At 36.9% G+C, this 23,227-nt stretch overlaps 3 protein-coding genes and 1 long non-coding RNA gene across 6 annotated transcripts in view; all 4 read right to left on the bottom strand.

Annotated features, from left to right (window-relative positions):
- The window catches only part of LOC132112676 (peroxisomal membrane protein PEX13-like), a 100,334-nt gene that overhangs the window by 58,956 nt on the left and 18,151 nt on the right, over nt 1-23,227 (bottom strand). The window lies entirely within an intron of this gene.
- On the bottom strand, nt 3,405-9,639 carry LOC132112672 (potassium channel subfamily K member 18-like). 2 transcript variants are annotated; one of them, XR_009425012.1, is made up of 4 exons: nt 9,194-9,639; nt 8,847-8,978; nt 4,514-5,383; nt 3,405-3,478 (listed from the first exon to the last, which is right to left on the bottom strand). XR_009425012.1 is itself a non-coding variant. In XM_059520257.1 (3 exons), the coding sequence occupies exons 1-3, from the start codon at nt 9,414-9,416 to the stop codon at nt 4,605-4,607; spliced, it is 1,134 nt and encodes a 377-aa protein (XP_059376240.1). In that variant the 5' UTR covers nt 9,417-9,637; the 3' UTR covers nt 4,196-4,604. The 2 variants fall into 2 exon arrangements, 1 of the variants encoding a protein (XP_059376240.1); XM_059520257.1 differs by lacking the exon at nt 3,405-3,478 and having other exon boundaries at nt 4,196-5,383; nt 9,194-9,637.
- LOC132112673 (uncharacterized) lies at nt 6,505-6,861 on the bottom strand. Its single transcript, XR_009425013.1, has 2 exons — nt 6,637-6,861; nt 6,505-6,563 (listed from the first exon to the last, which is right to left on the bottom strand). It is a non-coding gene; the product is annotated as an uncharacterized LOC132112673 (long non-coding RNA).
- LOC132112671 (phosphatidylcholine:ceramide cholinephosphotransferase 1-like) lies at nt 19,592-22,908 on the bottom strand. Its single transcript, XM_059520256.1, has 5 exons — nt 22,126-22,908; nt 21,392-21,509; nt 20,643-20,796; nt 20,219-20,385; nt 19,592-19,890 (listed from the first exon to the last, which is right to left on the bottom strand). The coding sequence occupies exons 1-5, from the start codon at nt 22,758-22,760 to the stop codon at nt 19,711-19,713; spliced, it is 1,254 nt and encodes a 417-aa protein (XP_059376239.1). The 5' UTR covers nt 22,761-22,908; the 3' UTR covers nt 19,592-19,710.

Below are 23,227 nucleotides of genomic sequence, written 5' to 3'. Positions count from 1 at the left end.
CTGTGACACCGACGAATGAACCGTCACAAAAAAAATGAGAAAGGCAGGAACATCTTATTTACTGTTTTATTTTATGTATAAATCTATTAAGCCTTTATTTAATATTAAGTTACATGTAAGTTCTTTATATGCAATTATTTTCATATTACTACGATGCAAGTCGTAGCCTATGTGTGCTTTAAGATTTTGATGCTGTTCTTTTAGCCCACTTGACTAGTGATAGGAAGTTAGGGAAAGTTGCAATCACCAACAGCTTCACATCAGTCTGATATCCAAGCGTTTCAGCGCGTTTTACCCAGGTTTTACCAGATGGGTGAAATCAGCAGCCTTCTCTTCTTCAGTTTAGTTTTACAACAGCGCTATCTTGTGGCGCGAGAGGAAGTGAGTTTGGTAGATGCTTTTTTTTACGCGTCTTAATGAAAATTCAAGCTATATTTTGTATCACCATGCTAACAAAAATGTTTTATAAGAACTTTTTGCTATGTTTCTATTAAGTGGAAAACGTTAGGATATTTCTGAATGTGTTCTGAACGCTCAACACGACAACATGGGCACTATTTTCTCTAATACATTAGAAGCTGTTGCCCCCATCAAATTGAAAAAGGTTAGAGAAAAACGTACTGTGCCATGGTATAACAGTAATACTCACTCTCTCAAGAAAGTAACTCGTAGTCTTGAACGCAAATGGAGAAAAACTAACTTGGAAGTTTTTAGAATCGCATGGAAAAACAGTATGTCCAGCTATAGACTGGCTCTAAAAACTGCTAGGGCAGAGCATATCCACAAACTCATTGAAAATAACCAAAACAATCCAAGGTTTTTATTTAGCACAGTGGCTAAATTAACAAATTACCAGACGCCACCTGATTCAAATATTCCACCAACGTTAAATAGTAATGACTTTATAAATTTCTTCACTGATAAAATAGATAACATTAGAAATACAATAGCGAATGTAGATTCTACAGCGTCTAACACTTCAGTTTCATCCATCGCACCCAAAGATAAACTGCAGTGCTTTACAAATATAGGACAGGAAGAGCTAAATAAACTTATCACTATATCTAAACCAACAACATGTTTATTAGATCCTGTACCCACTAAATTACTAAAAGAGCTGTTACCTGTAGCCGAAGAACCGCTTCTCAATATCATTAACTCGTCGTTATCTTTAGGTCACGTCCCAAAACCATTCAAGCTGGCGGTTATCAAGCCTCTTATTAAGAAACCAAAACTAGATCCTAGTGTACTGGCAAATTATAGGCCTATTTCAAATCTTCCATTTATGTCTAAAATTTTAGAAAAAGTTGTGTCTGCTCAATTGAGCACCTTCCTGCATAAAAATGATCTGTATGAAGAATTTCAGTCAGGTTTTAGGCCCCACCATAGCACAGAAACTGCACTTGTTAAAATTACAAATGACCTGCTCCTTGCGTCAGATCAAGGCTGCATCTCATTTCTAGTCTTACTTGATCTTAGTGCAGCGTTCGACACCATAGATCATGACATACTCATAGATCGATTACAAAACTATACAGGTATTCAAGGGCAGGCTCTAAGATGGTTTAGATCCTACCTGTCCGATCGCTACCATTTTGTTTATTTAAATGGGGTGTCATCTCATTTATCATCAGTAAAATATGGAGTGCCACAAGGATCCGTCCTAGGTCCCCTTCTATTTTCAATATACATGTTGCCCCTTGGTAATATTATTAGAAAATACGGAATTAGCTTCCACTGTTATGCTGATGATACTCAGCTATATATCTCAACGAGACCAGATGAAACTTCCCAATTATCTAAGCTAACAGAGTGTGTTAAAAATGTAAAAGATTGGATGACAAATAATTTTCTCCAATTAAATTCGGATAAGACAGAGATATTAATTATTGGACCAAAAAACACCACACAGAATCTTGTAGATTACAATCTGCAGCTAGACGGATGTACTGTTACTTCCTCTACAGTCAGAAATCTGGGTGTTATATTAGACAGCAACTTGTCTTTTGAAAATCATATTTCCAATGTTACAAAAACTGCATTCTTCCATCTTAGAAACATTGCCAAGCTACGAAACATGTTATCTGTTTCTGATGCAGAAAAGCTAGTTCATGCATTTATGACCTCTAGACTGGACTATTGTGATGCACTTCTAGGTGGTTGTCCTGCTTCATCAATAAACAAGCTACAGGTCGTCCAAAATGCAGCAGCTAGAGTCCTTACCAGGTCAAGAAAATATGATCATATTACCCCAATTTTACAGTCTCTGCACTGGCTACCTATTAAGTTCCGTATCAGTTACAAATTATCATTACTTACCTATAAGGCCCTAAATGGGTTAGCTCCTGCGTACCTAACTAGCCTTCTACCACGCTACAATCCATCACGCACCCTAAGGTCACAAAACGCTGGACTTTTGGTAGTTCCTAGGATAGCAAAGTCCACTAAAGGAGGTAGAGCTTTTTCACATTTGGCTCCCAAACTCTGGAATAACCTTCCTGATAATGTTCGGGGTTCAGACACACTCTCTCTGTTTAAATCTAGATTAAAAACGCATCTCTTTCGCCAAGCATTCGAATAATGTATCTCTTAAATTGTGAGTGTAGTTGCATCTGCATTTTTATTCTTTAGCTTGGGTTAAACTAATTTTACTTTGTTGGATCAGCAGCTATGCTAATGATGTCTCTATTTTGTTTCTATGTTTTGCCATGGGAAAAAAAAAAAAAAAAAAAAAAAAAAATGTTTTGCCACGGGATGTAGTCTGGATCCAGAACACAGAAGAGATGATGCTGACCCTCAGAGGACCCCAGATGATCCTAACCTTGAATCAACAAACAGAACTAACAATTATTGCTACATGTGTGACTGCATCATAGAATTACTATTAATTAATAATATTGATAGTTCATCGTCTAGCTGACTATGTCTTGTATTATTATTATTATTATTTTTTTTTTCTAAAATCCTGTCAAACGTGCACAAACTACTAGCTACTACTAAATATTGTAGAAACATAATTTTCTGTAAAGTTGCTTTGTAACGATTTGTATTGTAAAAAGCGCTATACAAATAAACTTGAATTGAATTGAATTGAATTTTTACATGTTTTTAATGGTTATACGAACGTTAAGGGGAAATTACATTGTATAATTTTGAAACCATGAAAATATTGCTTTTGAATGATATTTCAAACAAGTAGTGCATTTAAAATGTTAAAAGAATGTCAAAGATTTCAGAAAAAAAAAGTTCAATGAAAATTGTATAAATCGTGAGTTTGTGCTAATGTTTTGAGAACATAATTAAAACAAGCCTAACGCACACCTTTGAGCGAACATTCCGTTAACATTACTGGAGAAACGTTTGTTCATAACTGAGAAAACACTGCCAGAATTATGAGAACGTTGCCTTGGGAATTAAACCTTTGACTTTTTCTAGCACCAGTTGAGAAAGAAAAGAAGAGACGTGGATAGAGATATTTCTGTAAAAATAAAAACTCATCAAATGGCACACAATGATCCATTTATTCACTTTGGTTTCAAAGTAAATAATATTACACAGTCAATTAATTTTCACAGCCAAGATATTACAGGTGCTTGATCATATATTTACATACTAGCTTATGTATTAGGGCTACTGAATAAATTAGAGTGCCCCTATTATGGGTAATGAAAGGTTCATATTTTGGTTTTGGGAGACCCCAACAACAGGTTGACATGCATGCAAGGTAAAAAAAAAAACACTTTCATTGTCTTTCGCAATGCATTTATTTTTTACCTTACTTGCTCAGAGACTCCCAAAAGAATCGCTCAACGTTTCGGTTCCCCAAACCACTCCTTTGCATGATGCTAATCTTCGGTGATTGGTCTCATTTTTCTTTTTTTATCATGCCTGTAAAGCCTGATCAAGCAGGTTTGTGATGCTTTGTGCACAGCCGTTACTGGGGAAACAGCTATTTTACCGCTCCAAAAGCGGCACCTAGTGGCATAGGATGAATTTGCATTTACATTCAAATCAACACGAAAAGACCAACAAGTGGGCGGGCAATATGCAAATATTTAATGTTGACGTCAACATGAGAGGACTTGGGATTAATTTAAAAAACGACTCGTTTCAGTGATTCAGAGTCGACTGTATACTGTGCACTTTCATATTTAATGTTTTCATTTACTTAAAGCTGTGTTACACACTGCATAAAATGTAATTTAAAAAAAAAATCCAAAATAGGGGCACTTTAATTTGACATAAACACTTACTTTCATAACATTAATGTCACTAAGAGAAAAGTAATGAATTGATCAGAAAGTTAAATCATACTACACTCTTAGCATTTAATGCATTATCAAGCATTATCATGCATTTCCTTGCTTTTGGCTGAAATAGTTAACAGGAGTGTGAGTTTCATTTTGAGCCTCTCTCTCCTATACTTGTTCACTGCAGCATGACTATGGTTCATTACCCTTCAACCGACTGTATATCAAACTGGCAATGATACCCTATAAATATTAAAACACACTTTCATCTTGCACTGAGAATGCTCGTGCTTTCCTGTAGTAATTTCATGAGCCATTAGCAAAGCCACAAAAACCATCTGCTTCTTTCTGCCTTCAGTAACTTTTTGGGTCTTTGTCTATTATCACCTTGCCCATGCTAACAAACTTCATGCAACGCCTGTAAAAGCTAAAAATTTGTGATTGGCCGAGTTTGAAGGCCATGCTTATAATGGCCATGCCTGTGATAATAAACAAAAAGGTAACCATGAAGTATTTTGGGTGTTCGGGCACAATGTCCCCAAAGCCAATAGTGGTCAAGGTGATGAAGGTAAAATAAAAAGCATCAAAAAAGTCCATCTGCTTCTCCCAGCATCTCAGAATTTGACTGCAGACTATCATATAAGCAAATACTACCAGCAAGATGACCAGCAGAGGGACTTCATTGCTCTCCAACTCCTGTCCAATGCTAATGAATAACTTGGAGCTGGATTTTGTGGGTCTCATATGGTTAAGGTCTGGGCACGAGTATGATTTTGTTAGAGCAGTTTTGAGCTTGACGTTCTCCTTAATAATCATGCGGTCAAAGATCTCTCTGTTGTTACGTATCTGCAAGCATGTGCATCTGAGGGACGACTGGAACATATAGGTGCCGTCAGTATCAGCACCTTGAACTTGTTTTTTAGATGATGCCTTTTCATGCCTGTGAATGCATGAGCGATGTAACTTCCGTTCTCTGAAGAACAGGCTGAGGTGAGTGTACGCTTTGGAAAGAAGAACAGCTAAGATATCTCCCACGTCTGAAATGACTAGCAGCATGAGAGGAATGCCCACCATCGCATACAGGATACAAGCCACCTTGCCTTCATAAGTCACTGGATACATTTGTCCATAACCTGTTATACAAGAAAAACAGAGCAGAACTGAAAGTTAGAAATTCTATTTCTTACAGAATGTCCACTTTTCTTCACCTATTAGGCCAGGAGTGCCCAATCCTGCTCCTGGCAATCGACTGTCCTGCAAAATTAAGCTTAACTCTAATTAAACACACCTTCCTTTAATTTTCCAGTGGTCCTGAAGACCTTAATTAGTTGCTTTATGTGTGTTTGACTAGGGTTGGAGCTGAACTTTGCAGGACAGTCCGTCGCCAGGAGCAGGATTGGGCATCTCTGTATTAGACCAATGGGTCTCAGCAGTGCCATCTGCTGGATGTCGTTCACCAGTAATGCAATGTATAATAATAATGCATGATAATTTATTACTTTATATAAGGCGATAGCCTGAAACTGTCCTCATAATATGAAGCCATACATTTGTTTGAGATTTTAATAGGTTATTTTCATGGTCATATGGTTGCTAGATTTTATTTTATCAAGTACTGTATACCCAAAGTTCACCTGTTTTGCTTTCCCATTTTGTCAAAGCATTAAGCCAAATATTTAAACATTTCATAGCAATTCGAAAACATTAGGTTGTTTAACATCTGTAATTGTCAGATGACAAATAGGTCTCAGTGTATCCACTGTTTGGGTAGGTGATAATATCTTCTTTTTTTTAAATCAGAGCAAGTGTCAGAGAGGTTGATGTAAAAAACAATATGCTACAGAAGGAAAGTAAGAGATGAACTCATCTGAACTCATCAGGCTCAGTTGCCTCAAAAACCAATACTCATTAAAGTTAGCTGCTGAGATAATCAAAGATACGCCCTTCCTAGATAACATAATGGACATCCACAGCAACAGACTGCTGCGTTTGGCACTTTTGTATAATTATTTTCTGCAAGAAGTCCTGAAAGATGAAAGTTTACATTTAATTAATATCTGAGCTGTGGTTTACGGAAGTTCTAAGCGGCCATGCATTATAATTTTTTTTCCTTTTTGTTTTCTCGTTATCTCGACATAACGAAAGTCGTTTTCTCGTTATAACGACTTATTTTTCTCGTTATCTCGACATAACGAAAGTTTGTTTTCTCGTTATAACGACTTATTTTTCTCGTTATCTCGACATAACGAAAGTCGTTTTCTCGTTATAACGACTTATTTTTCTCGTTATCTCGACATAACGAAAGTTTGTTTTCTCGTTATAACGACTTATTTTTCTTGTTATCTCGACATAACGAAAGTTTGTTTTCTCGTTATAACGACATGACAGTTTTACTGTTGCTATAGTAACGAACTCAACTTTGAAAGGCATCTGATGGATAACCATGCAGGCGCTCTTACTGTAGCATATATTTCAGCAAATTTTGATTCACCTAGGTAATAACATCTACAATACTGTACATTAATAAAGGCTGATCAATCACTGTTGATTTTTCCAGAGACAGTACACCAAACGTTTTGTTTTTGTAATTAACATGTTTAAATGGCAACACCGCGAACACAGACGGAGTGCCTTCAGAAAGATGCAGAACTATTCTAAGATCTTGAGCTGCTTGGATTAAACTCACTTTTAATTTTCCATTTATTTGAAATAAAATTATATATAATTTGTAATTTTTATTAGTCATTATATGCTGTGGCAGATATCATGTGCGTTACAAGCTTCTGTTTGAAAAGATCGTTCATGTGCAGTGTATGTCTGTGTGTTTGCAGAAAAAAACGATTACAACATTATAGAACAAAACTGAATTAAATTAGCCTATGCATTTTACATATACATCACATTTCTCATCAATATGGTTAACAATAAAGATTAATAATAAGGAAAAAAGCACATCACAAATAGCCTACATCGTTAAATCCTGTCCTATTGTAGATACACAGAACATTTCCGCTTATTAACTACCTAATCATGTGCCTAAAAGAAGCACATATAAAGATATAGGTGCAAACAGAATACAGTGACATCAACCTTGGTTTTGATTAGCAGTTATTTTATGACCCAGAACGCGTTGGTGAAACTCATGCATCTAGCAAGAACTTAATACACAAAATAATCATGTTGATTAAAGCATTTAACATTTATGAATTAATTAAATGTCAGTAATGAACAAGACTGCACAAATTATAGCGATCACGAGGAAGGTCCGCGTATAGTAAAGTGGACAGTGTACAACACCCCATCAGTTATACTTAGGTCTATAGTGCCACCTGCTGGCGCAGTTTTGTAACTTATTAGAGAAAATTAAGTCGTTATAACGAGAAAACGACTTTCGTTATGTCGAGATAACGAGAAAATTAAGTCGTTATAACGAGAAAACGATTTTCGTTATGTCGAGATATCGAGAAAATTAAGTCGTTATAACGAGAAAACAAAAAAGGAAAAAAATTATAAAGCATGGCCGCTTAGAACTTCCGTAGTGGTTAGCTGCGACTTACAGAGTGCAGAGAGATTTCTCCCCCACATCCTCCACAGCTATGACTGTAAAAGAATGTAAAATGTAAAAGTTATTTCACAGCATACAGACAAAAGATGTGCTGCTTTCATGTGATTCAAATCATAATGTGATTACAATGCCTCTCTGAAGAGAGGCCTATTAAAGGTTTACGTTTTGTTGGTGTGGGCTAGTGTGTAAATCAGCTGGTGCATAATTCTGGACTCTGCCCCTTTGTGTTGGCACACTGTCTGTATCTTGTTGGCAATTGTTTGAAAAGCATGATTATCTTTGTCTGAAACTTGTCATTTCCATCCATGGTCACAATATTATTTAAGCTACAGCCTAGTCAGGCAGTGGGCAGGTCACCTGAATTTAAATCCTTGTATTTCCTAAGCCTCCCTGTTGTTTCTCGTCTAATCTACACTTTTCTATCTAAACATCTCAAACTGAATACGTTTTGATAAGTCTCGCAAATTTTAACAAACTTTTTACGTGTTTCGTTTTTTGAAGTTTTCTACATAAATTATTATATTTTCAAATGTCTGCTCTGGGTTAGGCCTATGAAAAAATAAATAAATTGGTGAATATGAAATGCAAAAGGGACAGATTTCTTTACAGCAGAAACTCTCAGCTTAAACCTAATTTTTGACCATTGTATGAATAATGCAACACAAACAAAATCAAAAGTCTTTTCAGTGTCTTACACCTTGGGAGGGCCATTCAGTTTATACTCACTGATATTAATTGGATAGCCTATGGAAACACATGATGAAAAAAGTCAAAAGTAATCCTTATCATGCTGATGGATGCTGTCTTATCATAGTTAGGCTGGTTACTGTGGGCAACAGTGCAATGGTGTGTGTGCACTGCAGGAAACTACTGCCAAAGGTCAAGGCTTCTCAAGCAAATAACACACTCAATGATGCACTGAATGCAACAACACTTAGAGACAGACTTAAAAATATCTTGGTTCAGGTTAAAACGCAGGATAAAAGAAATCTTAACAAACTTTAAAATGCCAGAAAAATAAGACCACTCACCTACAGTAGTGAACAATGTACAGCAGAAGAAAAGTGAACCGTAGAAGCTCCAGTTCTGATACTGCCTTTCATTAAGGAGTTTGGACAAAATATTTTCTATTTTACTGAATAACGCTTCCCGTGTTGAAGCATCTAATTAATAAAATGAAACAGGGAACAATGTTAATTAAAACGTACGTCTAACACAAATACCTTATTTAAAAATACATAAATAGGCTACATATTATTTAAATAGCTAGCCTACTATACAGTATCACATAAACATTACTTATAGAATAACTTAAACGCAGCGAAACAACACAAAGCCTACAGGTTATACTCAGTTATATATAAGCTCCAGGTAAGACCTGTGTGGTTCTGCACCGTCTCCACCAGTTTTCGCGCCACCGCACTGATGTTCTCCGGCTCATTGAATGGTTTATTCTCAACGTGTTGAAAGATAATCGCGCCTAAAACGGCGTATAAAATGAGCAATACAATAAGGAAAACATGAGGAAACCAACACCAAAGCAGTCTCGCGCATGTTCTCTTTGTATCTGACTTTCTTCCCTCTTCAACCTCCACGAACATCTTTCAATCATTAAGAGAAGAGATAATGTCTGAGGAGACGAGACTGTCTTCTCGTGACAGTGTGGTTAGAAGCCGGATGAACTCCACCCTGCTGCAGAAACAAACCACAGACCTAAACTGTCTGTTCAACGTAATGTTTTATATTAAATAATGATAAACTCACCGGAATCACAGCTGTACCCCCACAAAATACCTCATTAAACACTTGTAGCGTTTCAACACATACTGATTAACATACAGTTATACGAAGAGACAACAAGCAGTGTATCTCGTGCAGGTGTCGAGTTCAGATGCCTTTCTCCGCCATTACAGATCGTACCTGCTGAAAAACATCTGTTTTGGTTCTGATTATCATGTTTATCGCGCTGAAATCATGCGTTTTTAACCATATTAGTTTAGACAACTGATATAAAGTTTTCTGAGAGCACACATCCAAAGCACACGTACAGAAAGCGGCTGTCACAGTACTAAACTGAGTACTAAACTAAAGTTTTCGTTCACACAGAATCAAAATCAGGATCACATTTATTGCCAAGAGCAGGAAAAAAAAATCTGGAAGATAAAATTATAAAATACAAAATAAACATGAAAATTAGCATTGCTGTTAGAAGCGCAAAAAGTTGTGGGTTCAATACTCAGGGAACACACATACTGATAAAAAAAAAAAAAAAAACAAAAAAAAAAAAAAAAAAATATATATATATATTTATATATATATATATATATATATATATATATATATATATATATATATATATATATATATATATATATATATATATATATATAGGCTTAATGCAATGTAAATTTCTTTGAATAAAAGTGTCTGCTAAATGCATAAATGTAATAATTCCTTACATTTGTATAGTGCTTTTCTGGGCACTCAAAGTGCTTTACATAGAAGGGGGTAATCTCTTCAACCACCACCAGTATGCCGCATCCACCTGGATGATGCGACGGCAGACATATTGCACCAGAACGCCCACCACACACCAGATTATTGGTGGAGAGGAGACAGAGTGATGAAGCCAGTCAGTGTATGGGGATGGTTAGGAGGCCATGATGGTCAGAGGCCAATGGGTGAATTTGGCCAGCCAATAAATTGCATGTTAATTTTAGATCTGTGTGGCAGCAGCAATATATAGTAAATAAATCAATAAATCCACTGCTGTCTCGCCTCCTCTGAGGCTGGGACTCTAAATATTGTTCTGTGCTCGTCTGTGCAGCTAAAGACAGAACAGTTAGCATGTTTTGATCAAACTTTAACCATGGCATTAGAGCTGGTACACCATTGTTATTTGCGAAATGAAAAAAATGATAGTGGCGTGGGTGGAAACTTGTAGATTAAAGGGTGGTAATATTAAAATGAGATCCCTTTGCAACCTAACCAGGGGAACTAAATCAGATGTTTTTTTTTTTTTAGATGCTTAAAGAAAAGGGCTTACCAAAAAAAAAAAAACTGGGTTAATCTTTTTCACTTTTCCTTGGTTGGTAGATGCACCGGAGAGCTGATTATAGCACTTAAAACCTGGAAAAGTCAGATTTTCATGATATGTCAAAAAAACAAGGGCACTTTCTCTTGAGGAAGAAAAAGGACAGGTTCTCAAGCCCCCTTTGATATTTATGTGTGCATGTGCCTGCAGATGTGTACAATTTTAGCCTGAATGCCAGAGCTTGACTGGACATTTGTCGTTCCCAAAAAAGCATGCCTTTTTTGTCCACATGAACATGTGTGTGAACATTTTTTTTTTCTTGTGTGTTAACAGTTGTTAAGTGATGTGCATATATAGTTAGGCCTAAGTGGTGAATTTAACAGTATGCTACTGGTGAATGTTGATTTTATAGAGAGAGGCGAACATTTTCTATAATTACTTTATAGTCGTTTGTTTGCATGTATTAAGTATAAGTTGCTGTACAAAGTTTTATTCTATCTTTTGTGGTTAAAAGTTCTCATGTGAAGCAAAAGCAGCCAACAAGTAGCCTACTCAACACCTCTGGGAACTCCTTTAAGATTGTTGGAAAACCATTTCAGGTGACTACCTCATGGGGCTGAGTGAGAGAACGCCAAGAGTGTCATCAAAATAACAGGTGGTTACTTTGAAGAATCAAAAATATAAAATAATTTCAGTGTTATTTAAGTTGTGTTGACTAGGCTTCATAATTCCAATTCAAATGTCTTCAGTATAAACATATAGTGTTGAAAAAATAATAAAAATAAAGAAAACCCACTGAAGGACAAGATGTGTCCAAACGTTTGTCTGGGATAGACAGACAGACAGAAAGACTGGTTGGTTTTTTAAAGGCATAGCTATATCCAGATATATATATATTTTTATTAAACTTGCATATTAAAATATTACAATGGTCATCATACGTCAAAATGATTTTGTTAGCTGTGAGATGCTGATAATTGATTTAATTGGTTAAGTGTGGCCTAGTATCTTTACATGTTTGAACTTTTTATGACCATACTTCCACGCACTTGTCTAACACATCTGACTCTTGTGCTTCTTCATTGTTTTGACCAGCGGGGTTCTACAAAAACTGCAGTGGGTGTTAAAGATGCACTTGATGGGTCACTTATAGCTTATCATCTCACAAGTGATGCGCTTGAGGGGAAATGACCTAAAGTCTGACTGAAATCATTCAGCTTGACTATACACACATATCATGACTGTCTATGTCAGCACACTTCTGCTCTCACTTTCACTTCACATCAAACTGAATCTTAAAGCAGAATCAGTATGACACTTCACAACCCATATAAAGAAAACCATTGTTTTTACATACCTGGCTTTGTAATGCTGTGAGAAGCTTTGGCAGCTCCATTGTCTGGTTAATGTTCTAAATGAGTAAATATTTATGCAGAAATCCATAGTGTTTGTCACCCACAGATTCCAGATCAGCTACTGAGCAGATGCAGCTTCTTCATAGCCATTATGGAAACGTATGTCATTCTGTTGGTCTGTAAGCTATCCCATATAAACAATGACATTCCTCAGTCTGAGACTTCTGTTTGAGTGTTTCCCATCAGGGGTGAACACACAGGGACGTTCTACACATCCTCTTGCCCTTGCATGTTTGTTTATTTAATATCCTTGCAAACTTCATTGCAAAAATCTGATTAATCCTCATGAGTCTGAGTTTGTATATAATTGTGACATGTGGCATTACTTTTAGTTGGGCAATAAATAAAAACATAAAGCCTATGTTTAGACAAACTGTCTGCCATTTCTTGCATTTGAACATCACAGCTATCTACATTTACTGTTGGGATGAAAGATATGCTATTTTTACCAGCTGTCTAATAGATTAGATTGTTTAGATATTATTCAAATGTATTATGTTTATGGAAAAAAAAGTAAATAAAACATTATGTCTAGTATGTTTTGCAAAAAGAAAATGCTATTTTAATGCTATCCTCTCTGCTTCAGGATGTTTTTCTCGTTTCCTAACACATTATAACTGATTCAGTTGGCCTAATTTTCCAAAGCATTCATACAGTTTTCGAAACAAAGACACGTTTCTCAAAACTTTTTACACATTTCACCTGTTTGCACACACGTGCCATCATTTTGCACAGGTTTAACCATGTTCTCATTTAGAAAACACAAACACAATATAACTACCTCAAGAATCACAAAATGAACTCATACAGCACACATTTACCCATGTGTGACTGTGAAAATCCAGTAGCAAAACTGATGACACACCAGTCAGAATCTCAAGATGATATGAAAAGGACCACAAAGTGATTATGTGTTTTGGAAAATGGATCCTGGAAGTGGGAGACAAAGACTAATAGAAGGAGAAAATGAGAAAGAAAGGAATAAGTTCAAAGGTCATTTGTTGCTGATGAAATATAAAGTATTGTAGTTGACCATGTTCTTGTGCATGGAATGATCATAAGGAAAGCTGGCCTGCAGGATCATCTACAGGGTTTTACACTACTTACACATTACAATTATAGTACACAGTAGCAGTATTTCAGATGAGAGAACTTTCACTATTCTTTGTGCTTTAAATACTGTACCACATACTCTCAAACTCGTAACTGCTGAACTGATTTATGGCCAAGTACAAGCCTTGTTTTTAAAATTGTGTAAAAAAAACTGTTAGCACCTAAGTGTCTGCACACCTGATGGTCGTGTTTGATCAATAGGTTCATATGTCTAGTATTTTGGAAATCAGTCTTGAAATGGCAAAGAAGTGACATTATGTTTCGGTTTCCAATGTAGAGAAATGTGTTAAGTGGTTTGCAAAACAATGTGTGAAGTGTTTTGCGAAAAGTGTGGGGCTGAGAATGTGCTTCTAGTTGTGCAGATCTGGGCTGAGGTTTTGCTCTTTGAGTGCAAGGGTTCACTAGCTGTGTGTTATTTAATAATTTAGTGTGTAAGCAATCACATGTAAACGGTGTAAAAAAGGTCTAAACTTAATCAGTGGTTTTCAACATCAGTAACAAATGCAGAAATTAAAGTAAACTTGAAAGGTGAAATCCTACAAATAGATTATATCAAATAGGGACAGTTTTAGTGTAATGATACATTTCCATGATACAATTCCTAATCGTGTTGTACTGGGCATGATGAGTTATCAAGTAAGATAATATATACCTCCTCTGAGAAGCTACAAATGTGAAAGGATAGGATGTGTAGCAGCAGTCTGCAGAGGAAATCAAAGTGTGAAATGCGGGGACGAGCCAGACTATAAGCAATATAATGCAACAACTGGGAAATGCTGCAACTGCAGAGGAGACCACAGTGCAGCATACAGCGGCTGTGAAATTCATGAACAAGATGATGTGAAAGTGAAAAAAAAGGAGAGATAAAGAAAAAAGTAACCAGCAATATGCAGAAAAAGAAACATCAAAAGAACCAACAAAATTTTCACATGAATGTGTAGTGTCAGACAAGGTAATGTTAGTGGAAAAGAAAAAAATCTGACATTTATTGAGAAGATGATCACTATCACTAGTTGTTAACAAAAAAAAAAAAATGATCTGACTGATTAATGACTATAGTAGAGTCAGCAGCAGAATTTTTAAACATTAAGGATGTGTCAGAAGAAAGCATTCATAAAGAGGTCTATAAATGAAGAAGCATCTCAGAATGGATAAATTATGCCAATAAGCATCTTACAATGGAACATCGGGAGTATTTATGCTAATGGACGAGAATTGAAGTTTAATAAACCAGATGTCTAAAAGAAACATGGTTACAACCAAAACATGATTTTTTAAATTAAAGGATAATGTTATTAGAAAAGATAGGAAACATGGTAGAGGAGGTGGAGTGATTACGTTTATTAAACAGAATTGAACATATAGAGATCAAAGTATGTCAAAAGAATTGAAATGTATTGCTGTGGAAATATAGGGAAGAAGGTACGTTTGTCAGTGGTACTGAGGATCTGCAAATCATTCGCCATCATTCTCAGTCATCTCTCCTTACACCGTGTCTACACCAGACGTGACAGTTATCGTGTTGCGCAGCGCACATCAGCTACAGACGGTCTACACTGGACGCGACAAAGCGACCATTGAAGATCATTTGAAATTTGTGTCAGCATGTCATAAATAGAATGTGGCAGCAGTTTACTTTCAGAGATTTGTGGTGTTACGCCGTGCCACGACGCATCCAGTGTAGACAGCATCACTGATTATACGGAGCTCTATTGACTGATCTATATAAAATGAATCTCTATTATAGATCAGTGGTTCTATAGTATTTTATAGTATATAGCTTGCAGGGGCGCTGCACAAGATCCCGGGCCCTATGCATAGGCAGTCCTAACAGCTGAGTCCGGTCAAACATTGCATTACCATGGTTGAGTCCGGACAGCCAGTGTATATGTCAATGGGAAGACCTACACACGAGTTGTGGCCCATCTCATCCAGCTTCCATCCCTGCCCAAGGACAACTAAGACAAGAAATCGACCTTTGTTAGATGAGCTAATTCAGTTCTTGAATTCTGGGATGGCTGAACAAAAGGCTCATTGTCTCAAAGTCGGCTTGAAAATAAATCGAGTTGTTTCGATTATTCACACACCCAAAATTAATTCACCAGCAAACCCCTCCATTTCACTACTACAGACACAAGCAAGGAGAATGCACACAAGACACACACAAAACGAACCAGAAGAGACCAGAGGGAAATGGACACAATATGAAGGGAGCAGAGTACACGAGTACCAGGTAAACACAATTGGACAAACAAGGACTAAACAAGGGGGCGTGGTAATTGAAAACAAGGAAAACAAAACCCTTTAACTGTCACCCCGTCCTGATACGGGACGCCTACATTTACTTCACTATATTACAATTAAATCTAATCTAATCTTGACAATTCCTTCTTTTGAAACCCATTTTAAATTCAAACATTGCATTACCATGTAAACTGTACATCAATATCATGTTACAAAATGTTTTCAGTCATGAATTATAAAAATTTAGGTTTGTATCATGCACATTCAAGTCTATCTTCAAAAATGTGAGTGACAGTTAAGGGGTTAAAAAAAGAAAGAAAGAAAGAAACTAATGTAGTTTCGTGCCCGTTGTCATTTATATATTTCACCAGGCTAAAATAACATCCTAAGCATTATGCTGATTTATTTGTAACACATTAACCTCAAAATCTCAACCTCTGCAATTATTACAAATGACTGTAGGTCATCAGGTAATACTAATCCCGTGCCAATAGGGCTAAAGACATATTAAAGGGGGTCATATGACGCTACTAAAAAGAACATTATTTCGTGTATTTGGTCTAATGCAACTTGTTTATGTGGTTTAAGGTTCAGAAAACACATTCTTTGTTTGTACACATTATTTTATATTTTTTACCCCCCCCCCCCCTTTTTTTTTTAAACGCATAATTTTTTACAAAGCTCATCGTTCTGAAAGTGAGGTGTGCGCTGATTGGCCAGCTATCCAGTGCGTTATGATTGGCTGAATGCCTCAAGCATGTGACGGAAATGCCCCTCACCATACTGTGGTTACCCTGCGATACAAGATAAACACAATAAAACCCATTACAAACGAGGCATTTGTTGCAACCAGTGAGGACGTATTTACTGATTATAATGACTTATATTGTATTTTTACGCATTGCATTGCGTATCACGCCGCGTAAACATAAAACCATGTCTGCATTTTTGATCAGAGAAGCAACAAATAAGTGCTACTCTACACTCGCATTTGAATCATCAATGGCAAATCCTTTACAGATGAAAAGTACTTACAGACTGTGTGTCAGAAGCGCCAGAGTGTCCTTGCAAAGTTTAAACTGCCCCACTTTATAGAAACGGACAACGGTATTGTACTCTCACAGGAAATAGACCTCATCCTCCGTAAAAATGCTTTGCACACTTCTGAATATTTGGGAACTGTTAGCATAGCGTCACAAACAAACAAAGCAATTGATAATCTTGGGTGTATTCCAGAAAGCATGGTTCACTTACTGTCAGCTATACCCTGAACTTTTGGTTGATTAACCCCAAACCTTGCTTACTCAAGCCAAGGTATGTGGTTCCAAAAACACGTCCGGGAGTAAGTTCATTCAACTCAGAGTATGTTCCTGGTTAAGACTCAAGACATTCTCAACAGAGCGATGAATCAACTAGTCACTATATTACATATCGTAATATTATATAAAGGTTCATCTCAATATATTAGAATGTCATGTAAAAGTTCATTTCAATAATTCAACTCAAATTGTGAAACTCGCGTATTAAATAAATTCAATGGAACATGAAGTAATTTGTCTTCGGTTCTTTTAATTATGATGATTTTATTTCACGTTTAACAAAATCCCACCAATTCACTACCTCAACAAATTGGAATATTTCATAAGACCAATAAAAAAACCATTTAGTGAATTGTTGGCCTTCTGGAAAGTATGTTCATTTACTGTACATGTACTCAATAATTGGTAGGGGCTCCTTTTGGTTTAATTACTGCCTCAATTCAGCGTGGCATTGAGGTGATCAGTTTGTGGCACTGCTGAGGTGGTATGGAAGCCCAGGTTTCTTTGACTGTGGCCTTCAGCTCATCTGCATTGTTTGGTTTCTTGTTTCTCATTTTCCTCTTGACAATAGCCCATAGATTCTCTCTGGGGTTCAGGTCTGGTGAGTTTGCTGGCCAGCCAAGCACACCAACACCATGGTCATTTAACCAACTTTTGGTGATTTTGGCAGTGTCTTCTTCAAAAAGCTGGTCAGCAGAAGGAAGCATGAATTGCTCCATAATTTCTTGGTAAACAGGTGCAGTGACTTTGGTTTAAAAAAAAAAACACAATGGACCAACACCAGCAGATGACATTGCACCCCAAATCATCAAAGACTGTGGAAATTTAACACTGGACTTCAATCAACATGGGCTATGAACTAAAATGACGGTTTACACCTTTTCATTGGGCGTCTATAGTAAATCCTGATGGTAGTTTTTTTATTGCCCAAAGGGGTTTGTGCTGGTGCAAGCTGTTAGTAAATCAGGAAAACAACAAGGTGACAAACATGATGAATAAATATAGAGAATCATTAAATGTGTCGGACTACGGACTACTTCATGAATTTTTCAAAAACATTATACTTGCTATTGTGCAATAGTCAACATTCACTCAATATACTCTCAGGATGAGTGCTGCTATGACTAGATCTAAACCATCTAAATAAAAACAAAGTGTCATTGTTAGACAGTAAGCGCTGATGAAGAACAAGTCATTTAATTGATTCTTGGAATACAGTAATGGGAAAAAAAATAATGGAAATTTAGACAATACAGTGTCTTATGTTTTTATTCAATATCTGTTCATCATTTTAAAGTGCTTCGGATTATTCTTCCCAGTTCTAAACTGTGTACAGTCATTGATTGTACATTCACACTAGAGATTCATTCAGTCGTTTTACAGTCCTGTCATTCAGTCTACCGGTCACAAATAACACCAGTTTCTATTTGGTTCTTGCTCCAGAACATTTATAACACTTCCGGCTATTTAGCAAGAGACTTGATGATTCCTTTGGCTAGCAGAAGCACATTTTGAGCAGACACACTTCACATTAAAGAAGAAGCCCTCAAAAAACCTTCGGTTACCATACTTTTATAATTAAAAGCTACACATATTAGGGTAATTTACTTTGACAGTTTAAAATGTTATGTTGTACAGTATACAACTATATTATGTTATTTAATGTACAGATTATCCAGTCTACACACACGTAATGTAAAATTGTAAACATTTAGTCTGTAAAAATAAATATTTTCTGACTTTCCTTAATATTAGGATGGTTTCCAAAGCTTTGATTCTTTATGAAAACTATGTTGCAGTAAGAGACTCATGATTAAAACTTCAGTGCATTAAATTAGGCCAGTCACACAAAATGCATTCTGGCACACATCTGCACCACTTTTAGTTGTTTTGCTATGTAAACTTACCCAACACCGACAGCTCAGACCACAATCGCGGAGTTAAAAGGTTTCGTTTCATTCAACTACGTACACCTTTTTTGAAAGCAAAAACATGTCCTGTATGAACAGCCCTTCAGTCGTGACAAAGTTTTGAGCGGTGTTTTGTCAAATGAACACTAGATCCTGATTGAAAAACGTCAAAACTAGTCCCTCCTACATTTCTTCTGTATTCTGTTTGCTAGATCGATGGATGATACTGAAAAGAAAAAGTAAATCTTCAGTAATGAATAATTGAACATAATCATCAAATGTTAAACACTAGGTAGTGTGTGCTCTGGTTTAGATTCAAAGGATTGTTTTCGATGTGAAAGGCAGAACTGACCTCCCACATTCAAAGCTTCTATAAAAATATACTGCCGCTCTTAATGATCACAGTCCAAACAGAACATTTAGACATTCAGACAGACAAAATTGCGGGTTAACGAATTATATAAATGTTTAAAGCATTTACAAGGTGTTGATGTGTGTATATTACATGTGTATCTACTGTACGTTGAAATATATACAGTATCTGTGCATGAAAGAAAGGCACTAGAAAACACTGAAGCTGTGCGGGCCCCATGCTTTCAGGAAAGTACAAATCTAAAAAAGATATTCTATTTGGACGACCCTTTTTTTGCAAAATAAACCTGCGAAATATATAAAAAAAAAGCCTTACTCCAGAAAGAATGAAATGATTCCAAAAAGATGCTTTTTAAAAAGAATTTCAAATACTACAAAATGATCCGTGTATATGCATCACAGTGCTCTACCAGCTTTGCAGGGCCTGATGGGAAGAGTAGTTTCTCTTTTAGAGTCTCACAGAGCTCCAGCCAATCAGAAGCCATGGGTCATGACTCCCGCGAGTCTAGCTTACTGTACTTAACCCGGGTGCACGTCACTGTTCGAAACAGGAATGGCAGCTGGTAGTTTCGAGGCACAATGCCACGTACGTTACTCTCAAAGTACTGGAATGGATAAAACCACCACACACGAGAGAACAGGTTGCCAGTTGAAATTTCCTTTAGAGCCTATAGAACAGCAGAAGAGATTGAGTTATGAGAATTCATAGACAAAAAAATAAATAAATTTAATGCCACAGTTTTCCAGAAATAGCTCAAATGCAGAAGCAAAATTTTGTTCTAGCTGCACATCTTCAGAAACCAACTACTGGCTTGATGAATACAATACAATCAAAGGTTATCCATGTATACTACAGTAAGTATTTATTTATTTATTTGAGACACATGGTTAAAGCATGTAAAGCATTTTTTTTAATAAATCTTATATGAATTATTAAATCAGCACAAGATGCTTTAATCCAGTAAATAAGATTTCCTAGTTAAGTTACAAATGTACCTGCTGATTGGCCATTGTGTGGTACCACCAGAAGAGGCGTGTGGTTATGAAGTAGGCCAACAACACATCTATGGTGTAGTGATCATGAGCCAACAGGATGCAGAAGATACCGACAGCACTCAGGCACCAGCAGATCCAGGGATACCACCAGAACCTCCGTGGAGAATCTGTTATTATAATAATAATAATAATAATAAAAAAAAAATTCTGTATAAAAGTTTGACATTGCAGGCAGACATACTAAAACACACGTTATCACTAGTTTTAAATATGTTTGTGTTAGTAGAATGTTTTTTTTATTTATGTTATGGCCCATCATTTCCACTAGATGGCGACATCAACCAATCACAACAACATTTAGAGGATAAAAATCACATTTTCAAAGCATATTTCGACATTATTGTTAATAAATAGGAGTACTCACACTCTTTAATAAAGAGGTATGTTAGAGTCAGCATCACCGTGTGTCCGCTGTACAAGTAATCTCCACACAAAGAGTGAGAGCCAGTGATTGACAGGCCACCACCAGCCATCATTTTCATTACCCTCCGTGACTGTGCCTCCCAGTCACCGAAGATCTGGAACACACACAAACACAAAAGCGTATAAGCATTTACAAACAGATAGGCAAACAACCAAAATTGTATTTTCATTACTTTATACTATCTCTCTCTCTCTCACAAACTTTGATTCAAAGTAACAAATATTTAATCAAAAATAAATATTCTGCCTTTATTGTCTTTTCTAGAGTATGGTTAAAGTTTTCTTATGCTATGAAACCAGAAACCACCCAGTGACCAAAAAAAAAAAACATCCTCCATTGACAAAACATAGTTGTGCACATTCTTATATGCTTCACCAAGTGTTACAAGCTTTGTGTTAATAGAAGACCAGAAGTATAGATCATTAGCCACATCATTTCTGCTACAGCTCTCATTTGTGCATGTTCATATTTAGAAGCATGAATGATATCTGAAACTATGGCAGAGTGCAAAATTTTTTGATGTCACATGTTTTCGTTTACCACCAAATATGATTCGAGCACTTGACCCGGTTTACACCTGTATTTAGCACGATCCACTTCAGATGGTATGCCCATTCTAGACCAACTTTAACTTGCATAAAGGTCTAGTGTCAGTGACGCTACAAGCATTCTCGTCCTTCAACAGTTACCTTTGGGGAGCACTTGAAGTGCATGCCTGGCACAGGTAATGTCGTAACGTACATGGTCATGCATCTGTACAAATACAGAGTTCCCACAATAAAAAAGAACCGACGACCGATAATAGACCTGCGAACAGAGAAATCAGAGTAAAAAAATATCTAGATCATAGGATAGGTCATGTTTATGGATCGCAATGCTGAAGAAAGCATTCTGGACTGTTTATGAGTCACGACAGGACATGATTTAAGTTGTGATTCAGCTGTTAAGAGGATTATGTCATGAAATTAATGTAACAAGATGGGATTTTATTATATATATATATATATAAAGTGTGCACTATTAAAAGTATTATAGTTATACTATTCTTTTTTTAAAGGAATAGTTCACCCAAAAAATTAAAATCTTGCCATCATTTACTCACCCTCTGAAACTGTACAAGTTTATCTCTTATGTTGAGCACAAAATAAGTTAGTTTGAAGGACCAAACATTTGATGGTCCCCACTGACTTTCATATTAGGAAAAGAAATACTGTGGAAGTAGATGGGGACCTACAACTGTATGATCACCAGTCTTCTTCAAAATAGCTTCTTTTATGCTCAACATGAGGAAGAAACTCGTACAGGTTCGGAACGACATGAGGGTGTGTAAATGACAAAATTTGGGGGAAAACAATCCCTTTATTGTACAGAAACTAGGAAAGTTAATCGATTAAACCACTTGAAAAATGTTTAAGGAACTGACCTGTGTTTAAGCAGAAGCCACTGCATAAACCACAGTCCCACAAGCAGCATGCCATTGATCTCACAGATGGAAAACGCCCACTCCACACGATCAAACAGATCAAAGAATTTATCCGGCAGGGGTGGAGACTCTTCCTTGGGTGGGACACGTTCGTGCACCACTGAGATCACAACTGTTGTGGTGAGGAAGCAGAACAGAGCGTAAAGGAAGGCCACACCCGTTTTGAACCACTCCGTGGGATACGGCGTGCGCTCCTGCTCAGGCGGCTGTGGAATCAAGATTCGAACTGGCTCTGAATGCAAGCCATTCTTTGGAATGCCGTTGTGGATCTTGCCATTGTTCACACTGCCGTTGGCAAGAGCGATGACAGCATGACCGTTGGCGTTTTCGTTGTTGTTGTTGTTCTTGTGTGCCTTCATGTGGCTGGTTAAGAGCAAAGTCTTTATGCGTTCCAAAAGATGTCGACCACTGTCCCCTGTGACTAGGGACAAAGGGGAGGTCTTAAAGTCTTTCTCAGACAATCTCAAGAGGGCAGGGCCATCCACGTCCCGGAATGCATCCATATACTCCTGCAAGCCTTCGTCGGTCAGCCAATCAGAGACGTCACTGGTTGTCCACAGCCTCACCTCCTTCATATCTGGGTAAGACTGAGTCGGAGGGCTGTTTCAAGGGGTTTCACTCAGCAGTTTGGTGGCCCGACAGCAGTCATCGTGTCTCTGGGACATTAGAGGAGAGTAACTGAAAGGTCCAATTTTTCACCCCTCCTCCTGTCCTTGCGGTTGTTAAATTGTTACAGTCAGTGTGCAACAATGTATGGTCCTGAAAAAGAAAAGCACATACAAGTTAGCTAACAGATTGAGATTTGTTATTACAGAAAAAGTAAGTAATTATTTGCTCTAGCAGCTCTAGTGTGTCATGAGCATACATCCTGTTCGACAGCATCGCCCAGCGACAGTAACTGTGAGCACAACATGGAATATACATACATTCTGTTTGTTAGAGTGTTTCATAACCATAGCAACTGTAGTTCAGCAGTCCTGGTTAAAAAATAAATGCCCAAACCACACTTGTCTGAATCACCATCTTAATCTACAGTCGTTCT

This window comes from Carassius carassius, chromosome 32 (assembly GCF_963082965.1).
Source record: "Carassius carassius chromosome 32, fCarCar2.1, whole genome shotgun sequence".
Taxonomy (NCBI): Eukaryota; Metazoa; Chordata; class Actinopteri; order Cypriniformes; family Cyprinidae; genus Carassius; species Carassius carassius.
This window is presented reverse-complemented; position numbering and strand designations above follow the sequence as displayed.